Source organism: Phyllostomus discolor, chromosome 11, assembly GCF_004126475.2.
Source record: "Phyllostomus discolor isolate MPI-MPIP mPhyDis1 chromosome 11, mPhyDis1.pri.v3, whole genome shotgun sequence".
Classification (NCBI taxonomy): domain Eukaryota; kingdom Metazoa; phylum Chordata; class Mammalia; order Chiroptera; family Phyllostomidae; genus Phyllostomus; species Phyllostomus discolor.
This window is the reverse complement of record NC_040913.2, coordinates 185530-206193: the sequence shown is the minus strand read 5'-3', so window position 1 is coordinate 206193 and position 20664 is coordinate 185530. Positions and strand designations below refer to the sequence as shown.

The 20664-nt window shown below is 57.8% G+C and overlaps 1 protein-coding gene across 5 annotated transcripts in view; it reads right to left on the bottom strand.

Moving 5' to 3' along the window:
• MICAL3 (microtubule associated monooxygenase, calponin and LIM domain containing 3) overlaps window positions 1-20664 on the bottom strand; it is a 133284-nt gene that overhangs the window by 61616 nt on the left and 51004 nt on the right. For 3 of the 5 annotated variants that reach the window (XR_004899802.1, XR_004899803.1, XM_036011128.1), the window contains exons 2-17: window positions 18272-18605; window positions 16558-16765; window positions 14784-14900; window positions 14343-14444; window positions 13737-13892; window positions 12832-12932; window positions 10788-11045; window positions 10328-10443; window positions 9259-9385; window positions 7771-7867; window positions 6737-6884; window positions 4585-4781; window positions 3145-3257; window positions 2995-3057; window positions 2484-2657; window positions 1309-1392 (exon numbers count right to left, since the gene is read on the bottom strand). Coding sequence is in view for 1 of the 5 variants with exons in the window: in XM_036011128.1 (XP_035867021.1) it covers window positions 1309-1392; window positions 2484-2657; window positions 2995-3057; window positions 3145-3257; window positions 4585-4781; window positions 6737-6884; window positions 7771-7867; window positions 9259-9385; window positions 10328-10443; window positions 10788-11045; window positions 12832-12932; window positions 13737-13892; window positions 14343-14444; window positions 14784-14900; window positions 16558-16765; window positions 18272-18535 (2325 nt within the window). In the remaining 4 variants the exon portion in view is untranslated. Of the gene's footprint in view, window positions 1-1308; window positions 1393-2483; window positions 2658-2994; window positions 3058-3144; window positions 3258-4584; window positions 4782-6736; window positions 6885-7770; window positions 7868-9258; window positions 9386-10327; window positions 10444-10787; window positions 11046-12831; window positions 12933-13736; window positions 13893-14342; window positions 14445-14783; window positions 14901-16557; window positions 16766-18271; window positions 18606-20664 lie in introns of those variants that run through there. The other 2 variants (XR_004899804.1, XR_004899805.1) reach the window with 2 other exon arrangements.

Sequence of the window (20664 nt, the reverse complement as noted above, 5' to 3'; positions counted from 1 at the left end):
AGCGGTGCTCCGTCACGGACTGGGACCCTCTGCACATCTGCACGCTGCACAGGCACAAGGCGCAAGTCGCCAGGTGTGTCAAAAGGAGACACACGGGCCCCCAAACACACGCTCCTGATGCCCTTGCGGGCAGCTGCCCCAGGCAGCCCCTCGGGATGCACTTCCTGCCCAGGACGTCCCCATGTGCTCACCCACGGGGGCCCAGGCACGAGCCTCGGGGCCACCTGCTCACTTGTCCACGTGGGCGACAGCTGCCCCCTTGCTCACTGCCCCTGGTCCCGTGAGGGCCTGGAGCTCAGGCCCAGCGAGAGGCCACGCTGCCCTGCAGCAGTCCCTCCACCAGAGCCCACCTCCCCATCCTGCCTCCCACCGAGACTTCGAGGGAAGGGACGGGAGTCTCCAGTGCAGTCCCCACCCCAGAAGGCCCCCCGGCAGAGGGATGGGGCCGCTTGGCTCCCTGAATCTGGACATTTTTCCCAAACTTCCTCTGATGTGGCCGCACGTGAAAACACAGGTGAGAAACACAAGTTATATTCACGTTGCCGTGAACGTATTCCTTGTAAACCTTCCGGCCCCTGCTCAGTGCTGCCTAGCAGCAGCGGGCACAGAGACACCGTGGGACAGTGGGTCCAACCCCCAGCGTCTCGGAGCCTCAGCCCTAAATGGAACCAGGCCTGAGGAAACGCGTCCAGGCTGACGCAGAGGGGGCACGGTGGGGCTCCGTCCCTCCTCCCCGTCCTGCTGCTCATGGGAGGCAGCTACCGTGAGTTACCACAACCCTGCTAGAGAGAATTTCTAGTAAGGGCGCTTAAAATGTAGACAAAACACAAGAAGAGGCCCTTAACCCTTTGTCCAGAGTCTGAAGCAAATCAAAGTCATAGTTCAAGACGATTTCTCGGACGTTTTCTTGTCTGCTATGAAAGGCGCACCCCCCCGCCCCGGCCCTCCAGCTCCTCCCTCCAGTGGTCACAGGGACACGTCAGCCCCTAGTCAGCTTGGGACGGAGTTAGAATGGCACCACCCTGATGGCCAGGGCACCCAAACAGCTGACCACACAGCTTCAGCTGGTCCTAACATCCCAATCGCAGCCCCCTGCCAACAGGTTTCTCAACCCCAAGGAGCGGAAGGAGCCGTGCAACGCGGTCTGTGCCACTGTCACCCCGCCCAGAGTTGTCACTGAGACGAGTGTGGATGAGTCCTGGGCTTGCTTGGCTGGGTTCAAGGGCGGCCCCGCATGGGCTGACTCAGGAGGAGCAGGGCGGGCAGCCCTCAGGCGGCGCCCACTCTGGATCCAGACAGGTCTTTTACCTGTTTCCACTGTGGGGTAGGAGCAGGGCGGCCCTGTTCAGGTCGGCCGCAGGACAGCTGGCCAGCCCCACGCTCTTGTGTCGGCTGTGACACACAGGCCAGGTGGGGGGGACAGGACATGCAGACAAAGCAAAATAAAGGGCATTATGGTAGGAGACACAGAAAAGACTTGTGGAGGACAAACACATATCTATGTACTGGGGGTGGGGGGGCATGGAATCAATTCTTAGGGAGGTTCACTTAATAAAGAAAACAAAACCTCAGCCCCAGACGGACAGAGGCTGCGGTCCTCCTCCCCCCCTCCTCCGGAGCTCAGTGTTCTGAGCCTCAACCATTCACTCTGGTTTGGACACTCATCTTTCACCGAAAATGAACAAAGCCTACAGGTGAGCGACCCCTGGAGCCCAGTCCCCTCCGCCCACAGGGCCATCGCTGCTGCAGAGCTGAGGGCTGAGGACGAGGAACAAGCAACAGCAGGCAGGTCCCTGGGGGTAGACCTCCGGGTCCCAGCCCCACCCCTGCAGACGTCTCAGTGGCTTTCAGACCAGGGAGAGCAGAGACAAGGCCCTGCACAGACGCCCTTCAAGGCTCCGCCGGCTCGCACAGGTGGGACCCGCACGAGGTTCCTTGTCTCAGCCTGGTTCAGGAGTGCCCAGGAGAGTCGCCTGAGGCACGCAGAGCTGCTTCTCAGCCAGGACATCTGTCACCTCTGTGCCGTGTTCAGAGGATGAGGAACCAGTGTGCAGGCCCCAGGGGAGCAGCCGGCGGGCTTGGCTTGGCACACGGCACAGGTGCCGCTGGGAGTGGATGGTGGGGCTGCGGCCCGAGTCCTGAGAGAGGCAGCCCGGACTGTGCACGGGGAGGACAGCCTGGCTGTGGGAGCCGGTGTGCACTGAGGACCGGTGGAGGGAGGGGCGACTGATCAGGGACGGGACTCGGCACAGACTGCTTTCACGGCGTGAGCGTGAACTCGGAGGCCTATGTTTCAAGTCCCCCTGCTGACTGCCACCCGATGCCTCAGAGGAGGGGGGCACGGGGCCCCAGGAACTCCAGAGCTCATCGGCCATGCCTGGACAGGGACGAGCAGAGACCGGCCTCAGCCACGCGCCCCCATCTCCTTCGACTGAGAAGAGCCCCCCTTCCGGTGGGGATGGGCAGGTGTGAGAAGGGCTCACCTGTCTCCTCAGGCCGCTGGACTGGGCAGGCGCGTTCTCTTCAAACTTGGCCAGCAGCTGGGTCGCCATGTACTTGACTTTGTTCTGGTTGCCGAGGGCAACATCGGTCCTCCGGTCGGTCAGAGCACTCCCCAGAGCTGGACGCCCTCCTCTGCAGCCCCGGGGCACTTCCTCCTGGTCAACAGGGACACCCAACGGCCTTCGTGAGAGGAGTCCCACGTGCCCCTCCCAGGAAGGAGCACAGGGCGAGCGCGTTTCCGAGCTCTAGTCTCAGACGGAGTGGGGGAGGGTCCCCGACTCCTGCTGGCGTCACCACCGCCCAGGACAGCGGGCTTGTGTGTGTCACCAAAACATCAGACAGAGGCAAAGCCCACAGAAAAGCACCTTGTCCACAAGCAGCCTGATAAAGGGGGACATGGAAAGGTCTAGCAACACCAGTTTGAAAACTAAGATTTAAGACAAAAAGGGCGATTTGACGTAATTGTTCCAACAAATGCCAGATGACTCGCACCTCTTCGGACTGACTGGTCTTCCTCCTCTTCCCAGCCCCGTCCGAGTCCTTCTCCTTCTTGTCCTGCAGCGAGAAGGAACCAGACTGCGTTGTTCTCCGTGCCACACCTCGCCACTGGGCTCGCAGCTGATCACAGCTGCTTCCACTCACCTTGGGGGACCGCTTCCGGGAGATGGTCTGGCCGAGCTTGCTCAGGAAGGAGATGGGGGACTTGGTGCTGGCTACCAGCACTGCCTTCTCCTCAGCGTTCAGGGCTGCGGCATCTGTGGGCAGAGGCAGCGGTCAAGGACAGCACTGCAGAGGCCCCAGAGGACCAGCCAGGCTGCCCCAGCTGCAGGGGCCTCTCGGGACCCCTGGAGGCTCTGAAGGGTCAGCAGGAAATCGCACAGAGAGCACGCACTCAGGTGCAGACACCGAGTCTCTTTCTCCATCAACACAAACAACGCCCACTCCTTCCCCTCCACCTGCGTCACAGGACCTTCTACAGGAGCTGCAAGTCGGCGGTGACTGGTCGTCGGAGCAGAGCGCTGGAGCCTCACCTCCGTGATAAAAGCCTCAAGGCAGAGGGGGACGCAGGGCCACGGCGGGGTCTGGGGCTCCAAGCCCAGATACCCACTGCACACTGAGGGGCTCCCTGACCGTGTGGACTGGTGTCCGAGCCTGGGGTTTCTACTGTAAACACTGTGCATCTTGTCAGAAAAAGCCACGGACATCTGTGAGGCCACATGGGCTGGAAGACCCTGGAGCATCACCAACTACAGATTCTAATGTCTTCTTAGTAACAACAGTAATTTTTTAAAAATAGTTGAAACTAATAGTACAGCTAGCATTTATTAAGTGCTTCCATTTGAGACGCATTCTTCTTAGCATATCACTATAGAAGAACCCCGTTTTACAGATGGGGAAACTGAGGCACAAGAAAATGGAGTAACTGGCCCAAAGTTGGACAGGTGTTAGGACTGGGGTGTAAGCCCAGCCTGAGGCCCATGGGTAACACTCTTGAACACCAGGCTCTGCTCATTCCAGAGATAACAGATGGCGACAGAAACTCTTGGGGCAGCAGGCGGACAGACTGGGGCCTCATGCTGGAGAGACGCTGGAAAGCGGGAAAGCAGAGGGGAAGTCAGAGGAGCCAGGGGAGGACCGGTGACAGAGAGAAGAGTGGGAGCCCGTCCGGGGCAGGGTCCCAGACGCCGAGGATGGGAGAGAGTCCAGGAAGGGCGGTCACCCCACCGTGTGGACCGGCGCAGCGAGCCACAGAAGGGGAGGTGCATGTGGACACGTGGGGCCTCGTGATGACAGACATCTATCTGTCTGGCAGAGCAGTGAGGGCCACCAGGGGTGACAAAGGCTGGGCAGGAGAGGAACAGCCCACAAGCGTGAACCGCTTGTTTCAGAAAGGCTGGTTCTGAGAGGAAAGGGAGGAGAAGGGGGTGCAGTCCGGGAACCCTTTGGACAGAAGGGCTGCTACGTACTCACAGCCTTGGCATGAGAGGCCAGGGTGAGGACGGGAGTCAGTGCCGGCCTGCTTTTGGGAGCACCAACGAGGACACGGGGGCCCCCACCCCCACCCAAGCCCCAGGTCCTCACCACGGGAGGACAGCGAGTCCCGGAACATCTCGTAGAACTGGGTCAGGTACATGACCATGGACAGCTGGTCGGGCTCGCCCACTGAGGCCATCTCCTTGCCCGTCATGATGGGGCAGATGCCCAGCTCCTTCTCCGCGATGTCGAAGGCCAGCTGGTTGTTCTTCTCCACGTTTTGCTCTTCCAGAGAATCAAAGTCTCTGAGCAACGGGGTAGGGAAAACACGTCAAGATGGGGAGCTTGTCCCCTCACCAAGAACACGGTGTCGGGAAGTCACCACCATTTGTCGGTGGCTCAGCTAAAATCCTGTGGGCAGGGATCCCCTGGAATCTGAGGGCAAGTCACCCTTGAGAAGGAAAATGATTGAGTCTATCCATGAAGGAAAAAAGAGGAGGAGGAAGCTGAAAAACTACCATTTTCTTTTTTTTTTGGGGGGGGGGGTTTAGGTCAGAGCATTTTATTATTTTCAGAAGTTTAGATTGTTATTTCTCATTTTCCCAATCACATAAACTTCTTACTAGGCTCAAGAGCAGGGGCCCTCCAGTATGTGTTCTCTCGAATCTCGTGTGTGCTCTATGTTGTTGGTTAACCCAAAGCTCCACGAAGGTAGAGACCCCATGGGGACCGACTGCTCCTGAAGGCCTGGCGGCACCTCCCTGGGGCCCCAGATCCACTCGGATAAACCCCACTCAGCCTCCTCCTGGAAGGGGAATTCCAAAACTTTCCTCAAAAGATTTTTCCATTGCTAAATTTCTTGAATTTTCCCAAGTACTTAGAATAACAAGTGTTTCCCACTGGGTTTTGAGGCCACTGCTCTTCAGTCCAGGAAGACTGGGTCTCCTTCAGTAGCCAGGAGAAGTGGGTGGGCCTCGCACTGTGCCCACCCACTGACCCACAGCAGGTTTTCACTTTCAAGCACTCCTCTTCCCTGTAGATTAAGGCTGCTGACTGACACGCTCACCCTGAGTGGGGTCCCTGTGGTCTGAACCGGGCCAGTTCCCTCCTCATGGCGCTGCCCTCTGTGACGAGCACACAGCCCAGGCCTCCAGCAGACGGCCAGCCATCAGTCATCCCGACAGGAGCGGGTCCCTCACCCACAGCTCCCGCCCCTCACGCTGGGCTCCCTCCAGTCACTGCCACCTGACCCCTCTTTTCCTGCCGTCCCCTCGGAAGGGCTTTGATTCATTCGCCTGGCTGCACCCTCTGTACTCCTGTACTGTACCGTATCAGGCTTTTCCACACCCCCCACCCCCTCTCGGAGGGGCAAGCCCTGCGTTACCTCTGCGCGGGCTATGGTGCAGGAACAAAGGGCCGCTCACCTTTATCTGCACCGGCCAGAAACCCAGCTCCCACTCTGCCCACCCTGGCAAGGCTGCCATTGTAGCTCCTGCCTTGTGCACTTACAGCCTAACACAAACAGGAACTGTGGCCTTTTGGGTTTCTTAAGCAAACATTAAAACAAAACAAACACAAAAAACTGGGCCCTTAAGTGGACCTAATGATAAAAGAACAGGCAGCCAAAATAACTCTGCCTGCTCTGCTTTTGCTCCAAACACGCCCGTCTGGCACCCAGGGCGAATGCCCTCGGGGAGCCTGCCGTGTGCAAGTCATCGCCTGACCTGGGTCATTGTACCACACTGATTCCGCATGGAGGCCCCCAAGGGAGTGGACACTGGTGGTAACCATGGCGACCCAAGGGTCGCAGGGCTGATCGAGCATCTGCAGGTATGTGGGCCATGACGGGAGAGACCACCACCAGGCACGGGGAACACCCTCGCCATGAGCCAGCCAGCTCTGCTTATGGCCAGTGACGGTGGAGAGACAGGTGGCAGCAGCAGAGCACAACCTGCGGCCACTACACAAAAGTCCCCTCTGTGTGAAGGTAATACTCCCAGGTGGGCATTAAAATCAGTTTCTGACCATCTGAGTGCTGCGATTTTAAAAGCTCAGGGAATCATTTCCATGCTGAACTACATAACGCTTGACCTTCAGAGTTTTAAATAGAATCGGATCAAAATTAATCACTGCTTTCTAGAGGAAGTGTCTTACTATGGATTCCACGCTAGGAAAAACGTACAAATTTGGCAACTTGACAGCAGGGTGCTCCGAGACCTTGAGGACAGAAAATGAAACAGGAAGTCTGGCCACAACTCACATGAGGTCGGGGCGATACCGATGGAGAAGGGCGCACAGGGCCAGGCCACTCTTCCAAGACACGGTGAGATCCGTCACACTGACCCCTGCGTAGCCCTCCGTCTGCCTTTGGCACCAGCTCAGCAGCTTGTTTGAACGAGGTACAGACTCTAAAAGAACAAAAAAACACCGATAGAAGCGTGGTCACCTAGCGGCACCAGTGTGGGCCCTCGCCGCAGCACACGTGACCGGTCTGGGAAGTTACCGACGGCAGAAACAGCACCCTGTCAGGCACCGACACCTGCGAGCCCGGGGACCAGCACGCGAGGCAGGTGTCTGTCACCCTACATCCCTACCTGGCACCAGGGCTCAGAGATACCAGCCACCTGCTCGAGACCAGCCCCACCCCCCCCCCACACACACACGGCGAGGCCTGGGCTGGGACCCAGCGGTGCCCCCCGCGGCCGGCCCTGCTCATCACGCTCCACGGTCACGCCTCGTTCCCGCTCCGTGTCAGTGCTGGGGAAGGCCTTGCGGCCATCAGCGTGGCTCCTGGAGGGGTGCTCGCCTCCTCCGGCCCATCCTGCATGTACAGTGTCTGCACCTCCCTCTCCTTTACAGCTCCGGGGGCCCTTGCCTACACACAAAGCACGCAGCGGCCCTCTCTCCGTCCCCATGTGCTGGCAATGTTGCCGCACGCAGCAAACATGCTCCCCTGGTCCTCTCAGCGGGCATGTGCACCCCTACACCCTCCTCCTCCTCCTCCTCCTCAGCAGTACCTGCCTGGTCTCTGTTTGGATCCTCCCAATACCTTCTTAGACCAAGGTCTCCCCATCTCGACATGGCTGACGCCCCGGCTGGGAGCGGACGTGTGCACCGCAGCACCACAAGCCGCATCCCTGAAAGCCAGCTGCACCACCCCTCCCCAGTCAGGACAATGAAAAGGCCTCCAGAAACTTCCAGATGTGCCCTGACACACCCCCGTGCATGGGAGCTGACCAGGCGGTCCGACTGCTCAGGACAGTCCCCGACCCAGAGGCCAGGACTGGGACTCACCATGGCGAGCCAGCTTGGGGGTGGCCCTGGGGTGCGCCAGGCCCTCCAGCTCCAGGTGGATGTCTCTTGCTTCCCCAGAGTCATACAAATGGCGCACCTGGCAGAAAGGTAAAGTGCTGTGAGGAAGGAAGTCAGGTAACAAAGTCCCCCCAGTGCAGAGAATGACAGTTGGAAGGCTGGGAGAGCAGGCGGGGCAAAGCGCAGACAAGTCAGGAGGACCTCTGAGCCCTCTCCGGAGCGTGCTGGGTCACAGACAAACACGCTAGGAGGCTGTCCTGCAGATTCGCTGCCCGGCTACCACGGTCCCTCCGGCAGCCCGTCTCTGCTGGGCCTCTGCTGTTGCTGCTGTTGTTTGGCTCCCTCTTTTCGCTCACAGTAGATACAGTCGAGGTTGGCACGTTTTTGCAGGTAAATATTCCCAGGTACCACTGGACCCGACCCGCCAAGCCCAGCCTCGTGTCGGCACCCTTCCCCCACGGTGCCCATGACAGAGACTTCTGTCCCAAGGACCAGTCTTCCTGCTTTTGACCTCCGTAGAAACGAAGTCACACAGCACCCGCTTGGGTGTGGGGTTCTTCTGTGCACTGCTGGTGTCTCCGAGGCGCATTCACTCTGAGTGTAGTGGCGGTTCAGCCTTTTCACGGCTGCGTGCACGCGGCCATGGGGCATGCTGCGGGAACTTATTCACAGTCCTGCGGGGGGACGCAAGTTACAAATGAAGCTTCCTGAGTGGTGCGTCTTGGGTGCCCACATGTGGTCATCTGGTTGGCGGCTGGACCCCGTGCACCTTCCACAGGAGGTTCCACGGACCCTTGTGACTCGCCACCCACAGACACAGGGCTGGCGGTGACGACTTCAGGTAGAAAGTGAATAAAAAATTCCACGAGAACACAGGCAGATATGTTGAATGGCTACTTCCCAAAACCTGGTGGGCTCTTTGGGGCAGCTAAACTCTATGAAATGTCACCTTTAGTGGAGCTGCAAGGCTTTGGCGTTCTGAGAAAGAACTCAGTACAGAGAAGTGGCCGGCAATCTTTTACTGACAGGGAGTGGCTGATCTCCACGTTCTTCCCCGTGGACGGTCTCTGTTGTCCCGCAGTGACCCCATCTGTGAGTGGCAGGGACCGTCCCCTTGTTTTACAGAGGAAGACACCAAGGGTCAGAGAATGAGAAATGACCTGCCCGAGTGACAGGGCCCGGCGGTAACTGTGCCAGCGGAAGTCGTGTGCACTGACCGGTGAGTGACTGGCGCCCTCCCGAACACGCAGCCAGTCTGAGTTCAGAGGCATGGGCCCAGGTCCTGGGGCACTGCTTCTGTCACGTGTGGCCCCCCGGCAGGCCATCCAACCACCCTGGGCCTAAGCCGCTCAGTCTGCCAATGGGGCCGGCCCTCCCCTCCCACCAACTCAGACTCGAGGCTGCCCGTGTCCACCCAAGAGACGCACTGTCACCAGACCCGCAGAGGGACCTGGGTGGAGAGGTGCTCACCTGGCTCGGCTGCAGGAAGTTGATGTTGATGTTGGGGTACCTGGTGACGGGGTCGATGCTGTACTGGCTGAAGTTCTTGCTCACGTTCTCAGGGGTGGTCTGAGGCAGCAGCCGGTAGATGCTCTCCCTGCAACAACACAGCACCCCGCTCAGGTCCGGCCCTCTCCTGGGAGGCCTGTGATGTCGCCCTCTCCTGGGAGGCCATTTCTGCGTGTCGACGGTCCCCAAATGATTGGGAGGATGAGACAAATGCGCCTCCTTGACCAGTTTCCTCCAACCCAACCTTGACTCTTGCTTCCCAGTCCCACCAGGTCAGTGACCCCAGGGGCCTGGCAGGCCAACGAGAACCGAGGGTGCCCTGCTGTGGGCAGAGACACTGCCTGACTCTGGCAGAAAAGGCAGGTCCACTCACTGTCTTGCTGCTTCAAGTCTGTCAGCATTTAACGTTTCAGAGAAGCACATGACGAAAGAACACGCCACCACGCCACCCGTAGCGCCCGAGTGACTGACTGCGAACGCCGCCCGCCGTCCGCTCCGCGCAGCGAATCCCGTCTCTCTCGTTCCTCGGGCTAGGGCTTTGCTCCTTACCGCCCAACCTGCGACCCTCACCTCACCTGCCATAATCTGCTTCAAGACATCTGACTTGCGAAAATTTGAGAAATGCTGACAAGCAGTTTCATATTTCCCTTTGACTTCAAAGTCACTTTGAATTTCTTCTCTTACTTTACTATCTCCTGTATTACCCCGCTGACTTCATTACTTTAAGTCCCTCCAGTTTAGGGATGCAAGGGCTTGCATACTATTCTTATGGATGTGTTCACGTGACTGTCACAAAGGATGCAGGGACAGCCCTCTGATGGTGCACGAAGATTCAGATATCATCAGGAACAATGAATTCCGTTTAGAAAGGGTAAGAGATGAGCATTTGCAGTAGATAACCTTTAAGTTCCTGTAACTTCCTCTCACGTGTGAAAATATCTCCCATTAAGAAAGGGAAAGCAGAGGAGGGGAGACCCTGGGCTCCGCCTGACCACATCCCTCTGCACAGCGGCCCCGCTATTCCCCTTACCTCTCGGCCAGCACTTCCAGGGGAGTGGCTCCCAGAGACCAACTTCGCACCATCCAGGCAGAGTCCATGGCGGCCAGAAAGCCCCGGGCGATGCCAGTTCCCATCGGCCAAAACGGCTGTCACAGGAGAGAAAACAGAGCAACGATAAGCAGCCCTTCCCAAGGCAGAAGCTGGACAATGGCTCCGAGACGGAGTCTGCGGTGGAAAGCAGCCTCCGACAACCCAGTGGAGGGCCCAGCAGGAGAACTGCAGCCTCTCCGTCACCCTCAGCCCTGGGACCGTCTGGCAGGGCTGCCTGACACTCCCCCCGCCCCCCAGGGAGTCACCGTGTGCTGCTGTCGCTCACTCCTCCCCGGGGCCCTAGACAGTGTCTGTTCTTGCCCCGGGACCCAGACACCCACTCCTCCTGGGACCCCGGATGGTGTCCGCCATGGTCCCGGGCTGCCCCCCGCCCACTCACCTCAAGGAGGCTGTCCCCAACCAGGGCCACAAGGAGCTGGTGCCCGTGCAGCTCCCGCACCAGGGCGGCATTCTCAGAGGCGTACATGCAGGTGAAGTCGAACATGGCCACGTCGGGCTGCCCGTAGTGGTTGATGGCAAAGTCCAGGGACGGCAGCTGCTGTTGGGTGGAGAAGTCAGCGGCCTCCCGGGCGTAGTTCAGCAGAGCCTCCTGGTCCACGTTGTCCCGGGACAGCAGCAGCTCCGTGTCGGCGTAGTCCTAGCTCCCGACAGGGAAGAGGCTCGCTGGAGATGCCAGGTGCGGTCTGCCTGGCTTGAGCCACAGTGCACACACCACACACAAGCAAGTTTCTCCCTGCCTTTCCCCCACAGCAATGCGTGCTCCCACAAGTCTTTCTCACAAAATACAAAGAAGAGTGGCGGGCATTTCTAAAAGGACACAGGCCTTGCTGCTGAAAACATAGTCCTGGCTTTTCCATCTACTTGGAGCAAGTCGCTCCTTCTGTGATCCTCACAGGGTCCACCCGTCCACCTCACAGGGTTGTGCTGAGCACAGAACCGAGTGATCCACGTGATGGCGCCTGGTTAGCTGTTTGTCATTATCGCCGGTAACCACCTTCTGGGTAGCAAACAGCTTTGGGCAATGGGGACCATGTGCAATGCTCAGCCCAACTCAACAGACCCAAAGGCAGAACCCAAAGCTTCTGCCAAAAAGCCCGGAGGTGGGAGTGACAGCTGCCCAGGGGACTGGGGAGGGAGACATTCAAGATGGAACAGGAGCTTAAAAAGTAAGGGCATTCTGACAGGCTCCCCAGAAACCTGCCAACACAGAAGAACAATGATAAGCGAAAGGGGAGTCCCACACAAAGGCCCAAGAAGCTGCTTTCCTGCCGAGAGGACCACACACCGAGCCTGGTCTGTGCTCCTGGGGCGCAGCCTCTGGCTCCCAACGGCTCCGATGGCACTTTCTGCTACCAGCACAAGATGCTAAAAGCCAAGCACACACCCTGGAAGCAGAGTGCTCCCAATGAGTGAGCAGTCTGAGTGGATCTAGGGTTAGCTGCACATGTGGCCTCTGCCCTCTAAATACACAGAGGAAAAACGGGGAGGATGTCAGGCCCAGGCACTGCAGAGAGCCGCTCCACAGTGGCAGCTGGCAGCAACGGGCTCACTGCTATGCCTCAGAGGCAAAGCATCGAACCCACCTGGCCACGCCCTTGGCAGGGCTGTGGGCTCACACCCGCTTGGTCTGTCTGCCCTCCCAGACATGGGACCGCCCCTCAGACAGGGGACCCCTGGGAGCGACTCTTGAGTCTGGGTGGAGCTGCTCAAGCCTGAGCCTGGGGCCCCACGTCTCCAGCTCACCGTGCGGGGACAGCAGCGCTCACGCTGAGACACAAGCACACGTAAGGAACCAGCCCCCAGGGGGTTTCCGACTTCACATGCAGACCATCCCCTGACTGCCAGGGTCCAATCACCCCTGACCCAGTCGGTGTTCCGGGGCCCCAACGGCCGCATCCACAGGAAAACCAGGGCCAGGTTGAGGCTCCGGGGATACCACCCCCTGCTTCTTGCTCGAACTCTGTGCCCTCCAGCACCCCTTCCAAAAGACACCTACGAACCAACCAACAATCGGTCGTATCTGCAATTCTCTAGAAACTCAAATCACATCACCTCAAAGTCAACTGAATATTTATTCCTAAAATGTTGGAGATGTGCTTTGGAAATCCAGTTGCAGGAATGGGGTGGGCTGGGCTCTCCTGACACAATACTGACAGTGTGCTTGCTGATCATCGTTAAAGCTCTGTAACGGGGGTCATCGGATGGCCCTCTCCACGTTTCTTTATATTAGAAAATTTCCCTAGTACAAGGTCATTTTTTAAGTTTAACCAAAAAAAAAAAAAAAAAAAGAAAAAAAGAAAACCGAGAGCACACGTTACCAGATGACAAGCCAGAGGCTGGCTCCTGTCACCCCCTGGCAAGAGGACTCCCAGACAGTAGCACTCGCACTCGTGACCTCTCTCTCTGGAAGAGTCACCACTTACGTGCAGTATCACCCCTTTGTCCAGCAAGCTCTGCTTCTTGGCTGTCATAACGAAATAGTGCGTGTCGTCCTTGTAGTAGACGATGTTCTCCAGATCAATGCCTGTGAGCAGGAGGCAGAGGTGTGGTGGGAAGGGCCGGCGGGCAGGGAGGGGACAATGACCGAGACATCTGAGCACAGTCTCTCACCTCCTGCCCGTTCAGCCACAGAAAGAGGGTGGGCTCGGTTTATCCTGCACTGCTCTGGAGTCCCGATACCCCAAGATAGCCCCATACAACAGTCAATAGTGAGGGAAGGGAGAAGGTTCACGTCTAATAAAAGGGTCTGGTTAGTGACCAGGTGAAGCTGCTTTTACAGTTGTCAAGACAACTGGGGAACTTCCCAGAATGGAGCGGACACCTGGATGCCTGGAAGCAGAGTCAACTACTGACTTAAAATTTCAATCAATCTAAAATAACAGATGTCATGGAAAGATATGATATTCTAGAAAACAAAGAACTGGAATTTGCTGTGCATTAGTTTTGCACCAAAACATCTATGTTAATGTATTCCAAAGTAGTCACAAAATAATCTCTTTCCCATCTAGCACGTGGCTGGTTTACTTCAAGGCCGAAGTGGGAGTCAGGAGCAAGAGGACACATTCAAGGCCCCCACAAACCAGAAGACTGGCAACCGCAGGCTCCTGCATCCCACACCACCCGCAGGACCGAGGCAGGGAGGGTGGGCAGGGGAGAGCTGGGAGGCAGAATGAACACGCAAAAACAAAGACATGAACTCGAACCCTGTCCAGAAGAGCCCAGGCCCTGGGATGCAGAGAAGAACAGGAGAGCACAGGAGCAAGGAGCGCCTGGGCCGCAGGCGACACCCACAACCCCAGCTCTCTGAGGCACCCGCACCCACACCCACCTGTGGCCTCCCGAAGCTCCTGGAAAAACTTCTGGTTGAATATAAAAGCCACACCACTGATCTCTTCCACTTTGGCTTCCGCTGTTGTGTTTCGGTTGATGAAGTTGGCTGTGATAGCAATGGCCAGTTTGCCACGGAACTCTTTCCGACGAAACCCTGGAGGGAGAGATACCTTTAGAGGTGGCTGCAGCTGGCTTGGGAGGTGGGGACACGAGGGGCACTGCTGATGGCAGCAGGGACCACAGCAGGGAGGAATCCATGGGAACATTGTAGGGCAGCTCCTCTCCACCGGAAAATAAGTGGTTTACTCACCAAAGAATGCAACAGCCTGGAAAAGAGCAGAAGGTCTCCCACACACTAACAAAAAATTTGAAATCTGACCAACCGGAATATTACTCAACACCAGGAATGCCATTTAAAAACAGAAGGGAAGCCACCTTGTTACTAAGATGAGAGGTCGTCCTGCCACGCTGCCTGGCAGGACGCTGTGGTCCCTACACGGGCTCTTGAGCAGCGTGGGCGCTGGTGACACAGCTCTCAGCCCAGGCTGCGGAGAAAGCCACCCTCCCTCTGCTGCCCGCCAGGCTGTGCAGCACCAGCCAGTACCTTCCAGGGTGTTCCTGCGGCCGTCCCCTCCGATGATCACTTCAAACTCGTACTCTGACACGGGGTGGGTTTTAGGGTGCACCAGGGCCCGCCAGCCTATCCCTGTGGACCAAAGTCAGAGTGCAGGTCAGCGCCCAGACCAGTCCCCCCGTCTGAGACATCCCACGACACCCCGGCAGGCAGAGCCCCCGGCCAACACGTGGTCCAGAGGCAGGAGCCTCGCGGGAGTGTTCCCGCCCCTCAGTTTTCTGGGACGGGCACCAGTGCCTGCACGTTGAAGGCCATCTCCGCGGCCTCTCAGAAGTCCCTCGGGAGAAACGGGCTGCACAGACACAGAGCCCCTTGCAGCCCGCTCTGAAAACAGCTCTCAAGTTGCTCTTGTTCTCCGTGCTGGCCTCGTCTCGCCTCGCCTCCCCTCCCCGCTCTGCCGCCCCTACTCACGCTCGTTTTCCTGGTCCGCAGGAGGCTGCACGAGTCCTTGGAACTCCACATTGACATGGATTTCAATGCCCAGGATCAACGCGACTTTCAGAAGGATGAGCTGCAGCTGGCGGATACCTGGGGAGACAAGGACAACACTTCTCAGGGCCATTGTTGGGGGGTGACCACTGGTGTCCCTGCTCAGACCCCACCTGCTGCCAACGTGGAGCTGATGCAGGTTCTCCGAGGTTCTGGGACAGGAGTGTGTTCCCAGCCATGTCACACAGGCTCTTTATTGAGGGACGGAAACATGCTGGAAAGACACACAGGCCTGCTCTCACCCCTCAGGTGAGATAGTTAACTTGAGCCTGGCCAACAGGAGACTCGCCTTTCCACCTTCCCCGATTCAGTCAGAGCTTCAGCGACTCAGCAGGACCTGCAGCCCTGGGTTGTGACCAGAGGTGGCAGACATCATGCACCCACTGTGCACCTTCCTTCTGGCCTGGCCCGAAGGGGCAGCCCGACTCCCTGGGCCTCCAGTGCCACTTCTGTCTCCTCACCTCCCGTCTCCACAGATGTACTCGGTGAGAAGGGAAAGGGCTGGAGCAAGATCAATTGTCTCACTGTCTCCCCCGACCACTGACTGGTCTACAGTTGCAGAAACTAAGGCTCAAAATGAATGAAAACCTTGCTCGTTATCCATGAGATTTATTAACATCCAGTGAGGACCTGCCAGGTGCCAGACACACAGCCGCCCCAGAGGCAGACAAAAACCGGACCCCTGTGGCTGAGCCTGCCGCACATCAGCCGGCTGACCTGCTGGAGGGGCGGCCCGGGTGCTCGCCCGCAGCTGCTGTCCAGGAGTCCATGCAAACCCTCCTCCGGACCCTCCAGCTGTCTCCCAGTTCACACAACCAAACACTGAGTCCCACACGCAGACTCACGCAAGCCCACACTGGCACACGTTTTGTATTCATGGACAACTGGGGTCTGAGACACTCTGTGCGTCAGAGCCCCGCAGAGGGCCGGGGGCTTCCTCCGCCAGGAAGACGCCGTTGTGGCCAGGCTGGTAAACTGGCACGGCCTTCCCACAGCGAAGGGTTGGGGACGCATCTGGAGGAGCTCAGGGAGGTCCCCTGTAGGCCTTCCCTGGAACCACTGGTGACGACCAGCACACAAGACCTCAACCTCGTAAGGCAGAGGGGGTCGTCCTGCACACACTGTCACAGAGACAAAACCACATCTGCACTGACTTGGATTTACTTCAAAGCACCCCAGAAAGATGAGCCACGCCGAGCGTTGAGGGGGCGAGAGCGTGAGAGCCCTGGGGCTGCAGGCCCCACGAGAATCGAGGGATCCCGCTGCCAACTCATCAGCTGGCCACACACCCAACAAGGTGTCTGCGGCTGCGGCCTCCCCAGGAGTGCCCACAGCACTCTGTTCTCATGCCAGCGCAGCCTCTTCCATGCCACACTCAAAGGGCCGGCTGAAACGGCCGAGTGTGGCGAAGGCCCACACTGGCCACCTACTGCCTGGGCCGGGCCAGTGTCCATCCCACCAGTGCGCATGCTGAAGGAGAGCCCGAGGCCTGACTCAGTGACCCCAGAGCTCAGCCCTTCCACTGCAGAGCCCTAGTCCTGCCTCCCAGCAGACGTGCTTCTGCACAGCAGATGCCGAGGACACAGAGCAAACCAGGCAGCTGCAGACGTGTTCCTCAGGGAGCCTGCCTGGGTCTCCTGCAGAACACACTGGGGGTGCGGGAGGGCTGACCTGCAGGAAGACCAGTTTCACTTACTGATGTGGTCGATGGACCCAGCACAGAACTTGCCATAGAACTTCTTGGCACCCAAACCTCGCAGATCATGTATGGTGAAGGGCCAGAGGTGCAGGACATTGTTTCGGGAGAAGGCATCTCGCTTCTCAATCACGACCACCTTTGCTCCCAGCAAGGACAAGTCAATGGCTGTGCGGAGACCACAGGGACCGGCTCCGATGATGAGACACTGAAAAACAGGGCTGCTTCAGGCAAGGTGGCACCCCCTGAGAACGAGTCTCGTGACCTCACGACCACCACTCCCGAAAGCCCACCCCCACAGGGTTCTTCACTCCACCTCCCGTCCCACTGCACCCTCGGGGCCCCGCAACAGCCACTGGTGGGTGCTGAGAGGAGGGAAGGCTCTCAGCTGTCAGGGCTGGACACTAATCCAGCCCGTGTTCGCCCTGCGGATTGGCCGAGTGTTTCGGGGGGGTTGTCATTTCAACAGGCGCTTTGAAAACTGCATCGCATCTCCCATCCGTTGGGAAGGTCTCTCAGCGAGGCAGGTTTCTGTCCAAGGAGACGGCAGTTTGAACATCACACACAGAGCCCTGGATGGCTTTCTACTCCAGGGATTCCCAGGAGGCAACTGCCAGGGGCCTGAGTTTTTCGTGCTGACAATAGTCCTAAAAACCTGTCTTTAGACTAAAGTCCAAGAAAACAATCTTGAAAATCTGAAACTTAGAGCAGTACTCAGGGTGAGACTGGATACTTAACTAGTTCACACTGCATGTGAGGAAGGAAAAAAAAGGCTTACAATGTTTTTGGCTTTGAACTCCTTTTATCCTTAATAAAACTCCGCAACTCCCTCATACAAGTCATGCCTCTGAACTTCCTGAATTGTACTGAATGAATATCTAACCAACGACCAAATGAAAGCCCAGCAGGCAAATTAGATCTCGGGAAATCAGAACTCGGGAAAGAGCGCTGAGGACACAGTTGTGAAGTCCTTTGCAACGTTCTTTCCCTGCCAGCCCCTGGGAGGGCGGGGCAGCAGGAAACTACTCTTCCTTCTTCACCTGCTCCCGGACCTCCTTCAGGTGCCCAAAACCACCACCCCACCCAGGCCCACCCTCTTCTTGAGAACACTGCTTCTCTACACTGTGAAGAAACAAAAAGAAATTACTGTGTTCACAAGGCCCCTGCTTATTAGGAAAACAGACCTTTGAGATAAGGATGAAAAGCGACCTGAGGCCCCAGGTGGCAGATGCTATGTGTTCCGCCCTGGTTACTGAGCTACTATGTGTCCTTCCCTGGTTACTGAGCTACTATGTGTCCCTTGCTGGTTACTGAGCACAGGACCGTGACTTAAGGAGGGCAACGTGCCCTGCGCCATGGGGCTGTGTTGTGCAGAATGCTGGCAAGGCCTAGCTGTGCTGCTTTGCTCACTGACCTGCACCCCCCTGAGAGTGCGAGATTCAAAGCAGAGGCTCAGCAAAATGAACAAGCTGCTGCACTACTTAAATTGTTCTTAAACAGTTAAAACCCTGAATGTTCAATATGCAAACACACGAAACACAAATAAAGTCTTGCACCCGGAACAGTCACATGGATGTTTCCCACAGGTAGAAGCCTGACCTCCCGTACCAGACCTTGGCTCAACTCGGCCCATCCTTGCCCTACAGACTCTGCCGGTCCCTCCCTTGCTGGTTGCCCCCCTCAGGCTGGTGGCCAGGGCCCAGCCCCACCGCACCTTGGTGTTGCTGCAGGCCCTCCCCTTCCTGTAGTCCTTGTGGCTGCCCCGCTTGTCCAGCTTTGCCCACAGGGCTTTGGCTTTCCAGTAGTGGAGCTTGGACTTGAGCCTGTGATAGAAGGAGCGGTAGTCTTGGGGCTTCACCTCCAAGTGCTCACAGAGCTCCTGGAAGGCCTTCAGGGTCCCCTTGCAGGTGGCAGCCTGCACGAAGCGGTCAAAGAGGGCATGTGCCCGGTTTGCTGCCTCGTCCTTGCTCTCCTCCATGCTCCCCACGCTCGGGCCCCAGCGAGGGGGCGGGGGATGGTGCCGGTCCACCTGATGCCGTCAGAGTAACCTGACAAAATCAAAGAAGGAATAGTCAACAAATCTGAATCTATGTCTACCAACACGTTCTGGGAGACAACCTTTTCCGCGTGGAATTCCTCCGTGTCCAAGTCCTTCACTGCGAAGGGCTGGGCCGCAACCCTCTGGCACGGCCTGCACAGAGGTGCAGGGAGGGCAGTGAGAGAGGCACGGGGTTTGGGAACACCAAGTCACAGGGAGGGGGTTCCCACCAGAGATGGAGTCTTTCAGGCAGGGAAGACACAGAGACATAGCAAAGGAAGTAAAACAGGAGGGTCAGGGTCAAGGACAACCCCCAGGTTTCCAGGCCACTGAGGATATGGTGGCCCCAGGCCAGTGGTCTGGAACCATAAGGACTCATGGGTGAGGGTGGAAGGGGAGGTCCCTTTAGGACGTCACGTCGGTGCTACACTTGGGGACAGCTCACTGGGCAGGCGGCTGTGACAGAAGCCTGGGGACCCAGACCCCGATTTGGGCATCCTTCACACACAGGTGGTCGCTGAGCCTAGGACACCCAGTGAGATCGCACAAGGAGAGTCCTGGCAACAGTGCAGCCATGACTCTGGACCAGGCCTGGGCCTCCCAGACTGAGGGGCCTGGCGGAGAAAGACGAGCCCCTGTGGAGATCTGAGGCACTGTGAAGACAGGTTTGAGGAGAACCGAAGCGCAGCATCACCGTGTCTACAAAGCACAAACCAGAAGTGTCCGAGTCAGCAGGGTGGGAAAGGCCCAAGGAAGCCCTGCTCTGCCCACCAGTGTACAGCAAGTGGGAAGACTGATGGCCATTCCCTGGGCCACAGACCCAGCTGACCACGGTGAGGGCACCCACACCTCCCATTCTCCAAACAGCCACACACCTGCCTCCAGGCTGCAGGAGGTGAGGCGCCTGAGGCTCTCTCCCTTACTCACCCACTCCCTGCTTTGCACGTTCATTCCTTTTGTACCGTGCGTCATTCATCTCCCCCTGCAGGACTACTGCTGGCGGGAGGAGGCAAAGGCCAAAGAGCAACACGGAGCCAGAGGGAGCACAGAGAGGAGGCAGGGCAGGGAGACCCCAAGCCCTCTGAGCCAGGGCCTGGCTGCAGGCCCCGACATTGTCACATGGTCACACGGACCCTAAGGCTTTGCCCTCCATGGTCACTGTCCTCACTCCCGGCACCTCGGTCATGACGACAGGCCCTCACAGGAGCAACACAACGTGGTACTCGGGGGCAGATGGGACCCCGAGGGAGTTCTGCGTGGAAGAGGCTTCTCTGCCAGAGGTGGGGGCAGGTGAAGAAAGTCAGCTGCTGACCTGCTGTGTGCAGGTGTAGGAACAACAAGTAACCTCCTACGTAATGAACCCGCCCAAGGGCCCTGGGAGCTACCAGCTGTCGTTGCTGATGAAGTCAGTTCTCAAGAGGTGGCCCCGAGACCATGTTCTCTCCTGCAGCTCGTCCATGGGGGCGCCCCTTCATGACAGAGAACCAGCCCTGCTCCTCTCCACGCCTCCCCACGACAGCGAAGGTTAACCACTCAACCAGGGACAGGGCTGAAGTTTCACGAGCGACAGTACATCTTCAAGAAATACCAGGAACTGCCATTCTGTGCCGACACTTTCTCTGTCGACAGATACGCTCTTCACACACTGTGGGGGGGCCAGGCCAACTGGGGTTATTCTTTACCGGAAACACACCGGCCTGGCTTCTCCTCCCAACATGTCGCTCACCCAACAACCCCACTGGCTCTGGGTGTAAAAACCACACCACTGAGAAACACGGCATGTTCCCATAGCTGCGTGGCCCAGAGCCCAGCAAGGAGTGGAATTAACTGGAACTCATCTTCCGTTTCCCCTGAATCAAAGTTTACTCTAGGTGGAAGTAAGCAACAAGAGAAGTATTTTAAAGTCTGCTTGTATTTTTCCTTATAAGCCAAGGCTTATCGCAGAAATGACAGACAGTCAGAAGACGGCTAGCGGGGAGAAAAAACACCTGTGCAGAAAGCTGGCCGCTCCGAAGCAGGGACCACAAACAAAGGTGTGGAGCGCTCGTTCCCCGGGGGCCTCTGTGGCC